General features: G+C 32.4%; 3 protein-coding genes across 7 annotated transcripts in view; 1 reads left to right on the forward strand and 2 right to left on the reverse strand.

Moving 5' to 3' along the window:
- The window catches only part of LOC119830309, a 6,211-nt gene extending 1,780 nt beyond the window's left edge, over nucleotides 1–4,431 (reverse strand). The window contains exons 1-7 of one of the 3 annotated variants that reach the window (XM_038353273.1): nucleotides 4,179–4,431; nucleotides 3,878–4,009; nucleotides 3,646–3,766; nucleotides 2,655–3,402; nucleotides 1,932–2,137; nucleotides 1,435–1,544; nucleotides 789–995 (exon numbers count right to left, since the gene is read on the reverse strand). In XM_038353273.1, the coding sequence (XP_038209201.1) occupies nucleotides 789–995; nucleotides 1,435–1,544; nucleotides 1,932–2,137; nucleotides 2,655–3,402; nucleotides 3,646–3,766; nucleotides 3,878–3,991 (1,506 nt within the window). In that variant the 5' untranslated portion in view covers nucleotides 3,992–4,009; nucleotides 4,179–4,431. Of the gene's footprint in view, nucleotides 1–788; nucleotides 996–1,434; nucleotides 1,545–1,931; nucleotides 2,138–2,654; nucleotides 3,403–3,645; nucleotides 3,767–3,877 lie in introns of all 3 variants that reach the window. The other 2 variants (XM_038353274.1, XM_038353272.1) reach the window with 2 other exon arrangements.
- A 268-nt stretch (nucleotides 4,432–4,699) lies between these two features.
- LOC119830426 (decapping and exoribonuclease protein-like) lies at nucleotides 4,700–9,049 on the forward strand. 3 transcript variants are annotated; one of them, XM_038353453.1, is made up of 5 exons: nucleotides 4,700–4,722; nucleotides 5,448–5,996; nucleotides 7,080–7,341; nucleotides 8,070–8,208; nucleotides 8,684–9,049. In XM_038353453.1, the coding sequence occupies exons 2-5, from the start codon at nucleotides 5,507–5,509 to the stop codon at nucleotides 8,942–8,944; spliced, it is 1,152 nt and encodes a 383-aa protein (XP_038209381.1). In that variant the 5' UTR covers nucleotides 4,700–4,722; nucleotides 5,448–5,506; the 3' UTR covers nucleotides 8,945–9,049. The 3 variants fall into 3 exon arrangements, with proteins under 3 accessions (XP_038209381.1, XP_038209380.1, XP_038209379.1); XM_038353452.1 differs by lacking the exon at nucleotides 4,700–4,722 and adding an exon at nucleotides 5,277–5,323; XM_038353451.1 differs by lacking the exon at nucleotides 4,700–4,722 and having other exon boundaries at nucleotides 5,401–5,996.
- Nucleotides 9,050–9,438: 389 nt separating this feature from the next.
- LOC119830090 overlaps nucleotides 9,439–14,966 on the reverse strand; it is a 12,343-nt gene continuing 6,815 nt past the window's right edge. Inside the window, exon 10 of the mRNA XM_038352946.1 lies at nucleotides 9,439–14,966. Coding sequence (XP_038208874.1) covers nucleotides 12,202–14,966 — 2,765 coding nt within the window. The 3' untranslated portion in view covers nucleotides 9,439–12,201.

The raw sequence follows: 14,966 nt of genomic DNA on the forward strand, positions 1-14,966 counted from the left end.
TGAAATTTCGTACCAACATAGCTTGAGACCTGAAAAAGGTGATAAGAGAGCTTTTATCCCGGAAATCTACAGGAACGGCAAGAATGCGGGTTTACTTTTAACGACGCGGGTAAAGCCGTAAACTAGTAACTAAAAAGAGCGGAAAACTAGTCTACATACGAAATTTTACTCACATATCGCGAAATCTAAAAACTTCAAGCCATAAAAATTGAATAGAAATAGTTTTATACTTAGCCGACGTGCATTATAAACCTATTATGCCATGGTGATGGATAAAGGACTTTCAAAAATAAGAAAGAATCGTTTACGTATATATACTTAAAATTAAGAAGGTTATTAGTAATTAGACATCTAAAAGAGTATGTAGAAATAGGGAAAGATAAAGGGGTCTAGAGATTTTCACAATTTCTGTTATATTCATGCATTTATAGCTCTGCACATTTGAAACGCGCCAAACGAAACGAAGACGCCCGATCACCGATGTTTTATTTAGATTTATTTGTCGCATTCGACATCTTAGACGCCGGATCATGTCGGAAGACAATTTACTGATCAGCTCGCATTTATGTATCAATCTTGATACTTCTCAGTTCTCATGCTCATATGCGGCAGAAGAGGATGGCTGAATGCCACTATTATAAAATTTCAAATCTCCTATTTTTACTTAACGAAAAAGCACTATAAATGAACTTTAAATATTTTCAAATATATGTTGCCAGTAATCATTATATAATGGTTAAAATGAAAACTTATAATGAGTATATCTTAGTAACAAAGAAATTATGTACCTGCAAAAACTTTTTGCATCTAAAACTATCATACACGAAACTGATGTTTAACAGCCACTTGCCAGTTGCCAGGGAGCACACCATCATGCCAGTGAATGTGTCATTCGGCAATACTGATATAAAGTGCGTTGCTAACATTTCCATTTTGGTATTCTCTGCGACAACACCACCCAATTCATTGATCATCGCTGTTATTCTATCACGATCCTGTAAACAAATACATCATTTGTCAATCCATCTATCTATCAATGTTTGTCCTTGAACCTGCTAAAATTTGAGAATGACCACCAATATAAACTATTTTGTAAATTTTAGGTTTTAAAATTCTAAAAAAAATTTGGAACATGGTGTGAAATCCTACTAATATTATAAATGCGAAAGTTTCTAAGGATGTGTGTGTGTTTGTTGCTCTTTCACGCAAAAACTACTGAACCGATTGCAACGAAATTTGGTACGTAGATAGCTGAACAACTGGAATAACATATAGCATATATATAGGCAACTTTTTATCCCGATATTCCTACAAGATACGGACTTACGCGAGTGAAACCGCGGGGCGCAGCTAGTATTTAAAAATTTCTGAAAACATTGTAGCTATTTGAGTCACATAATTTTCTCTACATGTTGCATATTTTCATTTACTTACATGTATGAATTCTGAGAGCATAAATATTTTCTTGTCACATGCGCATATTAAATTTTGTTTCATTTTCCATGAATCTTCTGATGTACCACTAGGGGAGCCATACTCACTGTCTAAAAATTTATAAATAATAGTTAAGTACTTATACTTTTCTATACTGATATGTTATGTCGAATTGTCAAAACATATATACTACATAACATAAAAATATATAAAACTTTTGCATTGACTAAATGACTAGGCAGTCTAAAAGGCAATATAAATGAAAAACGATCTTCCAATGTATATATTACGAAATCATCGATATAGATATTGCAGCGAGGGATACTCGAAAATACGTAAGTTTAAGCAATATGTGCAGATGGTAAATATCACACAGCCTGTGATTTGTCAGCTTTCTTATAAACTAAAATAGCTTCCTTATACATATTATATTGCATTGCATTGCATCAAACATGGCAGTCAGACAACATATTATTACTTAACATATTTCACATCACCTGATATGGTTTCAGGAAAAGTTGCTTGAACCCTGCTTGTAACCTCCATTTTCGAGTTTATTGGACTATAATTAGTGGCTTTCTTTTTTTGCTTATAGTTTTGTATGTACTTTCGAAACGGTAAATATACAGATGTCTTAGCTTTTCCATTTTCAATAAATTTACGAAAACTCACTTTCTTAGGTGTACTCTGACGGCTAAATGATCTGAAAATACTTTTTTGTTAAATCTATCAAATATTATCAAATTTAATCCATTTACCATCCATCACATTTACACAGAAAATAATGGAAGTGAAAGTAATTTATAAAAATTGCTTTTTGTATTTTGGGTCTAGAACAGGTGAGTACAGCACAAAATAAAAACTGTGGCAATAAAAAAAAGCCCAGCATGAGAAATTCATGTTCCTTTTTGGAGTTTAACATTTATTCTGGGCATAAAAATGTTCAGGACTCGTTAAAAAAACTAATAAATGCATATTTTTGCCAAATAGTAACAACAATAATGACCCTGTTTAAACACAACATGAATTTAGCTAAGGATATGTATATAGCAACTTTGGTTTTGAGATAAACAGATATAATGAGAAGATAAAGCAAGTGATATAAAGAACCCAAAATTATTTAAGAAATTGCATAAAATTATTTACTTAAGCTCTATGTTAGTTATATCTGGTCAAGCATTGAAGTTCCCAGGCATGCCAACATTCCATGTATGACTCACTCATTCCCCAACTTAGAAAAGAAGTTCTTAAAGGGGCTTGTATTGGGTGCTGGTTTCTCTTCAATATTTTTACATTCAATTTCTTGGTAAATATCTTCAATTGACCACCCAATTTGTCTTCTAACAGCTTTTGGCTTACTAGTCTTCTGTATGGTGGGTGCAAAATCAACACAATCAATTCCAGGATCATTAAGATTTTGATCAGCCTTATAATGGACAACTTTTAAATGTTCCAAATATGATAATTTGGCAGTAAACAATTCATGGCACACAGGACACACAAAATGGTGTAATTTAACATTAGTTGTACATCTATTTAAGTGAATAACATAGTCATCATATTGATCAAATTTTTCATCGCACAGGACACATGACACTCTTACATATTCTGGTATTTGAAAGGATGTTGGTATAGGTTCTTGTTGTCTCATTGGCTGAGTGTAATCCGAGGCAACAAGGGTCTCATTGCTGCCCGAGCGCTGAAGGTTATTATTTTCTATGGTGCATGTTACATGGCAGGTATGAGCACCATAGTTACTATATGATTGACTACAATAAACACATTTTATTGAATCAATATCACTATCAGTCTCATCACTGGTTTCATAGAAGGAACTACTTCGAGTTGTGTTTAAATCTTTCACTGAATTCTCATCATTATCATCTTGAGTTGATTCTGTGTGCATGTGAAATTCTTTTTCACAAAAATCATTATAATCTGTTGTAGCAGGTTTATCAATTTCTATTTCTGAAACATACATTAAAAGATTATAATAATCCTAATACATATTTACTTAAATGATGACTATATTTTATTAACAAATTACAACCTTTCAGTTCAATTTACATGATACATTACATTTATTAGGTAAGCATAATCGCTTATATATTAATATATTGTTGTAGTTATTAACTTAGAAGGTACATGAACTTATTCACAAAATGTGATAATATAATCATTTACTAGTATAAAGCTTATGTATTCTCTTACCAGGATATTTTCTAAGTAAGGAATCAATTCTTTCGCATTGTTGTTTAAACAAGTATGCTGTACTAAGGTTTTCAATACACGATGTACAAACACGGTCTGAAAAGCCATCTCCTTCGAATATCTGAAAACATACAAATAACAATATATTATGTTCCGTTCATATCATTGAAATAAATCTTTGGATAAAATTATATTAATTTAGTGATTCAGACACTACCTAACTAATACTTACTTTTACATCGGCGAATGACATAACCATATCAGATAATTTTGTGGTATCATCCTTTTCGAAGATGGAACAAAAATCACCAATTTTCAAGCACAGTCTGCACTTATGGAACGTCATTTTGATACTGAATGATTTCTAAAAAACAATTTCAGACATTCTTTACCAAATGCTCCTCGTTAAATGATAACTGCTTTGGTAAACATGAAATAGTTACACAAGTGCTTATTTAAGCAATCTAACGGGACCGATAACAAGTATAAACTTGCATATAGATTTTAAATACAGAAAACAATCTGTTTCTTACAGTATACTCTGGTACTACTAATATCAAATGTAAAGAAGCTCAATCAAATGGAATGGCAAACTTTTCATTTCAATTGAAAATTATACAAGTATCGAAATCTATGGAGTATGGCACTGTGTTATGCATGGCACCACACTTCAATATTCAAAGTTTAATCACAGTTTTATAAACAAGTTTTATGATACTTTTAAAAATTTTAACGGCTGTAAAGAGAAACGGCTTCTAGCCCTTTTGGTCATAAAAATTATTTACCATGAGTATTAGCTATGAAAGTAAAGTACCTAGGTAATAATAGCACTTATTACGTATGTAATAGCCGCATTGAATTAAAAATTGTAATGAATAATCTACGCGCGTCGAAATATTAGTCATAGTACCATTCAAAGATTAGTATAGTCTTACGGGTCTGTACTAACTACTAACTGCTACGGGTAACTTAATCTGTGGTCTAATACAGTGATGCTAACATGGAGATTTTCCCCTAGTCCCTACGTTAGTTGTATTTTGCAAATAGCGGTAAAGTTTTAGGGGACATTTTTTTAAGGTATTTTTTGGGAATTTTTAATTCGTCAGAACATAATATATTTTCATATTAAAAATTAACATAAATAACAATTCTTCAACAATGAATTTTTCAAAAAACATTTTCAATGTATATACTAAATCGTAAAGTATAAGTAGAGCTCTTGGGAGCTATACCAATGCATTACAAACTTAGATATTATATACCGTGATTTCTCCACCTTTAATATTATAAAAAATAAGCTAGGTTGAAGGTTCGTTTCACATAAGTTCAATGGTGGATTATGCTCTACATTTAATCCATCTGCAAAAATGTTAAGTTTATATAATATCGATATATATTATGATTTCAAAAATTCTGACCCTTCCAGAATGAATGTATTTAATCTATAACGTATATAGTTTTAATTCAAGAAATTTGCGAAATATTACTATATTACCTTTAGTTTGTATCTCATTTTTTGTTTTTAGATTACAATAAATATATTTTTAGAGGAATTTTCGAATAATAGAGGTAATTTTAAATGGTTTTGACTTAGGTTTCGGGATAAATGTTATTGAGAGTTGGTAACGCTGGTCTAATGTCACATTCTAGTTCTATTGAATATTCTATAATGCTCAAAGTATGTCTTCCAAAATAATATATCATAAAATATACGTTAACAATTTACAATCTTATTTATATCTAGTATCTACTTATAGTTTTTATAAGGCGCACAGAACTATACATAATATATTAATTTACAGAGCGCTCATGGTTGATCGTCGAGTATTGGGTACATTGAGTACATATTAAATGAATCAAAATGAGCCACCCTCATCTTTATACTAATGTAGATATTTACCAGAAACCTTTTCCAAAGTTTGGTCGACCTTTAATTATTGGATACATCGGGTTGGAAAATTTAAAATATGCTCGCAGTATATGTGACAAAAAAGTTGAGTTTGATCTTAATAAACGTATAAATGAAGTTAAAAGAAAACCTCCTGATTTAGATGTAAAATTGAATGATCTGCTTTCCTTTTTACTAAAAAATGAGATTAGATTGAATTTTATGAAATCGAATAATTTTGAATCGGCTTTGATATTTTGCTATAGAGGGTTGATGACGTGCGTAGCTTGTACACCATATGAAAATGATGAGCCCTGGAAGATCGTTGCCTTATTATATCAAGGAAATATTTATTTATGTGCAAGAGATACAGAAGAGAAAAAAGCTAGAAAAAATAATATGAGTGAAAAAGATAAATTATTTACATCATGGGGTTTCAAGTTTGAACAATATATGCTTTCAGGTATGTTTAGTACAAAATTCATCAGTGTACCAGAAATGCTATCGATTTACGTCTTATTTATAGTGATATGGATTATCTATGATTTGTTTTTTTAATAAGTAAGACATACCAGCAGCGTGCACATAAAACTCGAAAGTAATTATATAGATGGCCATAATGTATACAATTACAAATAAGCACTTAAATTGTTATATTCCTGTTTACTGTATAAGTATTTCAAATAAAAGTAAAAAAAGAATTTGTTGACATAATTTGTAGACTTATTTATTGTTTGTAATATTGACTTAATATTTATATAAAAAAATTGACTTATTGTTTCGCAAACCTTCATGATAATATAAAATATTGTTTAATTATTTAATTTATAAAGTTAATTAAAAATCTATATATAAATAATAAATTAAGATTTCAATAAAGAACATTTAGGGAATATCCTGGACTGGAATCAATTAAATATAATTTAAAAGAATAAATTTGTTAAATGATATATTTAATTGCTCTCATGTAAAAGTTAATATATGAGAGCAAATAAAAATATCATGTAAGACCATAATACTATGCAACCCTATTGCATAGGTTGGTACCAACATATGGTTTTTTTATAGTTTTGCTATTTAACACAAAAAGTCCCATGTCCCCTAGTGGGATATGGGGCAGATGATCATGTGTTGTTTCACTGATCAATTTTCTTTAACAAGTAGGCGATCAGCCTTGTGTCTTGCCAGACCAAGACTTTTTTTGAGCATCTACATGAGATACAATACGCAAGACGCCGCGGTTCTACACTCACGCAATAACCTCTGTGCCAAGGAGACGGTCTATCTATACTAATATAATGCTGAAGAATTAGTTTGTTTGTTTGAACGCACTTATCTCAGGATCTACTGGTCTAACTTGAATAATTCTTTCATAGTTAGATAGTCAATTTATTGAGGAAGGCTATATATGTACCACAGTCAAAGCCGGGGTGGACCGCTAGACAAGAAATAATAGTCTACCTAATAATATTTTAGTGTCTGGTATCTGGATAGCACCTAATATTTCTTGATATTTTTACAGACATTTGAATTTACTCATCCACAGATAAGCCAGACATGGAACCAAATCCAGATGCACCTGTAGATGAAACAGAAGAATTTTCATTGGTTTTTACAACAAACCTCAAAAATCATAAAATTGTGTATGGAGCTGAAATGGATGGAATACGATGTGATAACAAAAAGATTGATACAATAAACATTTGTGAAGAGCCAGATCATATTATTAAATATTTATTAGATAAAAAGTTTGTTGAACTGAAAACCAACAGGCATATAGAATTTGCAAATCAAGATAGAAATTTTAGGTATGCTTTTTAAATACAATAAACAATGATTAAATAATGGAACTTACTTTTAGTACCTTTTTTCATATTTTCTACATCAAATGCCAAGTATCCCTAACTTCATAATAGCACCGAATAACATTATATTTAACAACAACAATATTATATACACAAAATTATAGTAAAGTAACCTGGTTTTAGTTTCAATTTGAATTCTTAACTATCTGAAAGACTTGCATCAAGAAATCTATTTGATGGTTTTTACTTTGTCAGAAATTTTATAATTTTTTCATTTTCAAAGATAAGTTCATTTCATAATTTGTGAATGTTTTCTGATTACAGTAATAAGTAAAGCAAATTAATGGAAAGTATGAAATAACAGGATATGTAATTATAAAAGCAAAAAACGGTACTGCTAACTTTTCAGTTTTATTATAATGATATCTTGACAATCTTTTCATTGGATTATGTTCATATTATTTTATATATTTGATATATGAATATTGTTAGGTCAAGAAAAAAACGTATTAATTTGCGGTTGCGATTTTTCTAAATTTATGTTAATAGCACCATTCTGATGATTATAACAATTACAACGGATTTTGACATACGAGGGGTGTGTCAAAATCCACTCAACGGTTTGAGCTGTAGGGCACTCCAAAAAAATTAACACACCAAATACACACAAACACTCGAAAAACATTACACTCCTTCCGTCGTAGTCGTAACTATCTATTTTAATTTTTTAGGAGATTCAAAGCAAAGAAATGGTGGTGTCAGTCATTCTTAGCGGGAGTAGAGACCATCGTATGTGGATTCAGAAACGATAATGGAATCGTAGACGAACTAAAAGTCTATAAAGTTGCAGATTTGCCGAAAATGTGCAGAGTGAGTTCTACTCTATCAATTTTGCTTGAAGTTTTATGTAATTTAGGCGTCAATCATTATAGACAACTAGATACATAATCCTATGCAGAAGTAACTGACCTCAACTGTGTTTATAAAATTTTTAGACAAAAGCACAACTAAATGTTTAAGCAAAATCAAGCTTATCAACAAGAGCTTAAGAAGTATATACAAAACATATAAAATAAGTAATTATAACAGTCTGAGCTTACTGATCAATGTACACCAAATAAATTCAATCTTATTTGGATGTGTTAAAATCGAATTTACCTTTGCTTTCGGGGAGGAAAGTTTTTATTCACTGATAATGATATTTGATGAAAATTGGTTGTATATCTAGTTGTTATTAATGATCAAATAATTTTTGTCTGAATTAAAAACAAGTTTTATGATTTATATATAATATATAAAAATAATAATTTGAGTATACTAATTAATAATTATAATTTTGTTATAGAAATTTTGGGATCCAAGTGTGTGCTTAAATTTTTTGGAAACATTTTTCACATTTGTTAAAAGATGTTTATCAAGGGAAGTCAAACAGAAATATGGAGACAAAGCAAGTTACAATCTACATGCCTTACCACTTATTAGTTTATTGTTTGAGTGGTCACCTGGGTCTCCAGTTCAAGTTTCAAATTATTATAATCACGACGATGATCCAATACTATCAGAAATGTTTTTAAAAACATATGGTAAAAACATTGAAATGAAATGAAATATTGTTAAATCTACAAAGAAGAACCATTTATTATAAGGAATTTAGAATATTATATTACTGATTTAGATGTAACAATATTTTAATAATAAAATAAATACCTATATTTAAATTTATTTACCTTTTTTTTGTTCATGATATTGAACAGATAGTCCCACGTTAATGATATTAGGCATCTATGTCTACTTACTAATGTTTAGGAGTAGAAGAAAAGAATAGAAATAAGATATTTAAAAGCATTATAATCTCTTGCCATTAAAAAGACATGCAAAAATTGTATACACCCACAACCGACCCTATGATTTTAAATTGACAAGACGCATTTTTCGTATGCAGGGATTTGATTAAGAAATGCAAATTGTTTGTCAATTAATAAAACTTCCAAGAAATCTCAAACTCAAAAATTAAAAATATTGTTAATAGACGCGAGTAGAAAACACGGAAAATATTTCCGTGAAAATTAAGCACGCTCTACAAAATGATAAGTCGTTTTATGTTATTAATATACCATTTATTATCACTGCATAGCAAATGGTGTAAATCAACATCCATAAGACTAATCAACAACATGGATATTTTCACTTAAAATATACATTTTATTTCTTATTTATTATAGTACATTCATTAATAAAAATTCTAATAATAAAAACAATAAAATTAACGAAACAACATGATAATCATAAAAATAATGTGTCATGAATTTACGTCTACATTGTAATATCGGGTCTATTTACATAACAGTGTTAAAATCGTAACAATTATCCATCATATGACTGAAGTTTTTGTCCACGTTAAAAATAACAAAATGATTCAATGTCCTTTTCGTACATTTTAAAAAGCTGACATCTAGATATGAATGAAATAACCTACCATAAGAATTCGAGTTCTTATAAAATTTCGACTAACTATTAGGTACGGTTTAAAGAAAACATATTTCTGTAGGAATCTGTGATGGCGCAATTAGATTGCGTTGTTTGTAATTCACATAATTAGTCTACATCATATTTTTATTGTTTAGTTGGAATAAATGTCCATTATAATCCTTGAATATATTATATGAAAACAAGAACATTGCAAAACTAAATTTATACACATAATTATAGCATATTCTAACAATAAACATCAATTTCACACTTATACTAAATGTAAGATTTGTGTACGGCCAACTAACACTTAAAGAACAACACGACAAACATCCGATATTTACTCCACAGTAACATAACTCATAAATTGATCATTCAACCGACTATTGCATTTAAAATGCATGACATTTTAGTGGCATTTGACCACAGTTCGTAACAATTCCACAGCGTCCGTCGCTTAAAATTATATTCGTGTTGCTGCTCTATGTTAAGCAGGATGTAATTTATTGTAAAACCATCGATATGAAATCGACGATTCTTTATTTTTATAAATTAGTATTTCTGAGATTTATCTTGATCTATGTACTATAAATTTTGTAAATGATTGTTATTTATTTATTAAAATTTTTTTTAATTATAGTACGTTTATGCAAGATGTTTTTATAATTATTAACACTGAATTGTTTTAGTGGTCCTGACATTCATTTCACAAATGAAATTTTGGGATACAAAAATAGACGCATGATGGCTGTTACTGTTAACGGTTTTTTAAAAGTAATGTTAAACACTTAAAGTATTTACAAAGAAACGAGGCCGGGATATTAGTGTCGTAGTCGCTACTATGTAACAAACTTGACGGTACAAGTAAATAAAGAACACGTTTTAATATGAACTTACATCTCTTTACAAATAATAATTTTATAAAAATCTTATCAAACTCAAATAAAAATAAAACATACGTATGTCTAGACGACATCGCTTTGCACATTTTAAAATCTCCTTGTTCAAAATATCTAGATACAAATGTTAACAGTCTTCAGGTTCTCTTACAGTAGTGTAAAATCTGTAAATCCCTGTCGAATCAGTGTATTCTTTGTACTAGCAATAACCTTTTAATCCAACTACTTAGATTGTTTACATGTAAGTATTAGGCACAAATTTTGCAAAATAAAATATATATAGAGCTATTTGCCAAACAATTATTTCTTCATTTCGCAGTAAAATTCGTAAAGAATAAAACGGGATTAACAACGATTTATAATCTTAAGAAACATGCATTGGCGTCACTAATTGGAAATACAATCTTTACAGAGGACTGTATGGAATATGGTTCTAAATCATGCATTCTAATGAATTACCTATGAAATATATATCCAATTAGAAACACTTTAATCGCAATCCTGCAAATGCGTTCGCCAAAGTAGTATAGCGGGTTTGCTTTCATTGTTATTTCTGTTTTTAGTGTCGCGATTTTTAGTAATTGCATTCTTCCGAATAAAAAGCACAGAAAATTACATATCCAGTATTTCAACAACTTTTAAAGGGATAGTCTGGTACAGACAGTTTCAGTTGAAAAATTGCTCGCGAGACCATTTGCAAAGTGGTATATATAACAAAATCCAATTTAGGGCTATAATATTTGTAAGCTCAAGCTTTATAGCCGGATGTATATTTATTGCCACATTACATGTGGCGAAGTTAATTTTTATCAGAGTAAAACTCCTATGCATAATAAAATATATTAAATCTTTGTGCTAACTTACAATAAATTCATTTTAATAAACTATCTAGAAATTTCCCCTAACAGAGAAACCAATTGGTATAATAGTCCTCTGAGCGTGCTTGGCACGCCAGATTGGTCTGCTTAATATTATACACCGCTTATACGTAAGGTATGGTGATATCACTTATTTTTATCATTTATGCGGATTGTGTTACGCTATGTACAAAATATTTCTATAAAAATTTCGATGTTCCGTGTTATTTTATATGAGCTTATATATTGTCGTTAGGCACGTTCTAATTTGGAATCCGTTATAAACAACAATTGGACCCGATGTATAAACATTATTTGAAATATAATGTATGTAAGAAAATCCGCTTGTATAGAAATGTAGTGTAATTAACATTTAGCTTATTTCACTTAACGAAATTTGAACTAAATGATATCGTTAGCCTTCCTAAGAAAGTTTTGGTCGAGGTTTTCGTGTTACCCTAATGAGTCGTCTATAGGCAATATCAGCATGTCATTTACTGCTTAAATTGTTAGGTGTAAACTAATATAATAATAACATAAGACCGCCTTCACTGAAGGCATAAATGTAAACATTGTACTCACTTATGATACCATATATGATATCAGACTGTACAAATAATGTGACACTTGATCGTTAACTAGAGGTCAACGTATGGAGCTCCATCTATTTTATCTAAGTCTGCTAATAAATCAGCTGCAGGAGTTAATGGATCTAGTATATCTTCACGCAATACATCGAGAGGAGAGGTGAGCCCTTGATCACTGTCGACGACTGGGCGCACTTGACTGGTTCCGCAGATTTCGACTGAATTTCCATTTATCAAGAAATCTCTATTACTGTAACTAAATATACTTCTATCTTCAGCTAATTGTGGAGTCGATGGAACAGACTTTGACGATATTCCATTGGAAACGTTTGAATAATTCTCCGCTGGAAACAACTCACGAGATCGTCGGGAATCAATTTGTAGATTTGGTGCGACGCGTTTATAAGGCAGGGGTGTGCTAGGTACTGAACGAGATGTATAATATTTGTTTTTGTCTGTTTCTAAATCAGTTAGATCAAATTCAATGCTATTTGTTCGTTTCAAGAATTCTTCAACATTTTCTCCAGAAGAAGAATTGTTACCAAAAGTTTCAGAAAATTGTCCATTCCTATCTAATAACTCTCCACCGCTAGGTATAAACGAAGTTATTTGATCATCTGTTAGTATCTGTTGATCCGGTAGAGTATCACAACCATTAGTCAGGGTATCATTAGAATTCAGTAAACTCGTAGATGTGCCTGCATTAAGTACCTCGTTACTACTGTCGATCGCATCATAAATTTTATCCAGTGTCTCGGGATTGAGGCCTGCTTTTGAAATGTCACAGTCTGCTAGTGATCCAAAGTCACAAAATTCATTCGGGACTGGTGTAGGCGGAACCGAACCGACAGGAGTGTTATTATAACTAAGCAGACCTATATTATTAATGGCCTGTTTTAATGGAACTGACTGAGACCTAAATGCTGCGTCATGTCCATGCCTATATGTAGCCATCGGCTCTTGGAAAAATTGACTAACTTCACTTGATAATGGATCAGCTGATAAGGGCTGACTATTATCTCCATTCATATTATCTCTAAAAGAATTGGTTGAAAAGAGACACATATTGTTTACCCCATTTGGAATACCAGAAGATTGGAAACCTTGATATTTGTAATGTGACAGTATATTTGGAGAAGGTGGGGCCGACATTGGTTGACAATATTTAATATTCGTGTTACATATAGATTTCGAAACAAACTTTTGATCATTAGGTATAGCGAATGGTCGGTTATTATTAGAGCAATGTTCCGTTACGCCTAATGTGAGAGGGTTTCGTCTTTTTCTACCATTATGCTTGGGGATTGGTTTCGAGAAGAAACGTGATCTGGGGACTGGAGTATTTCTCGGACTCACAAAAGGACTAGCCGCAGTGCTCATCGATACGGGGGATGTTTGAAGTGAGCTACTCATAATCACACATTTGTTTACTTTTGATGGGCTATTTACCCTTTGTCCAAATCCTAAAGGGGATTTTGAATGAAAATTTCCAGGTGAATGACACCCATCAGATATTGGGACAAAATCATATTGTTGAGTCCGGGTAGTCGGACTTTGTGGTTCATTATTACAGTTACCATTGTACAGATGAGGACCTACACTGCTTAAAAGTTGATGTGCATTATCAGTATTATATGGTGTCGATGTTCCATTTTCACTTGGCATACAATTGAATTGCTTCTCACAATTGACTTCGTTTTGAGGGAGTGTGCTATTATTTATAGAGTCTACTATCGTCGACACAGGTTTGAAAGCTCCTTCTGTAGTAGTAGGTTTGTTTACCTGGCTAAAAGCTTCTACAATTTGACTTTCTTGATTAACTGGAATATTCTGAGAGTTAGAACCGCTTTGGTTTTTTAAATTCTTTGCTAGTAACTCTCGCAATTGTGATATTTTTTCGTTTTTGCCTTGACTGTGGTCATCGTGGGGATCTTGACTAGTCTCTAAAAAAGTAGGCGCAGTCTGGGTTGTGTTTGTACTCACAGGTGTCTCTGGGTCGTTATCTTTTGGATGAAAATATTTTAACAACTCCTCTTCGTGTTCCTGACTGTTGTTTTCATTGAGATAATCGTCTAAGTCGTGCTTGTCGATGTTGCAGATGCTAATCACTCGTTCGCGATTAAATATTTCAGAATGTTTTTCCTCGCAAATAATTCCAGTTTTGATATTGATGCCATCAATACCGCAGCAGGACTCGGGAGTCGCAGCTCGGTCGAGCTGGGTCGGTCGGTCTGAGGGACTTTTGTTTCGGCCGAAATACTTTCGCTGCGTGGGGCGATGGCACTTAGGCGTCGGAGCCTTCACCGACTGTGTCGGACTCGCCGCCTCCTGTTCCTCCCGGGCCAGCGCCGCGGCGGTGCTTTTGGACCGGCTCGGTAAGTTTTTTGGATCCTCTAAAAAAGCAACCTCGGGACGTAGAGACGGCTCCATACTACTCGTACTGGATGTGGCTTGATCTGCGCCCATCGCGGTCTGCCTCGGCGCAGCAGTTTTCCCGCAGAGTATTTCAGCGGCGCGCATTTTTTTCGGTAAGTATGTTTCTGTGTGTCGCGGGGAGCTAGCTTGGGTTTCACTTTGGTAGGTTTCTAATATGAGTTTTTTTCCGGGCAGAGGGAGACGAGGCGTTTGCGGGTCTGGAGGGCGGCGTCGTTGCCATTCCGTGCGTTCCGTGGAGAGGTCGAGGGAGGCGTCGCTGCTGAGGTTGATGGGGAGGTTGTGAGTAGCGTCGGTGGGGAGGGTAAGGTCGCGGGGAGCGTAGGGCGGTTCGAACGCGTACGGCTCGGGGCGGTACTCGTGGACGGGCAGCGAGGGGTGCG

This window comes from Zerene cesonia, chromosome 11, assembly GCF_012273895.1.
Source record: "Zerene cesonia ecotype Mississippi chromosome 11, Zerene_cesonia_1.1, whole genome shotgun sequence".
Lineage (NCBI taxonomy): Eukaryota > Metazoa > Arthropoda > Insecta > Lepidoptera > Pieridae > Zerene > Zerene cesonia.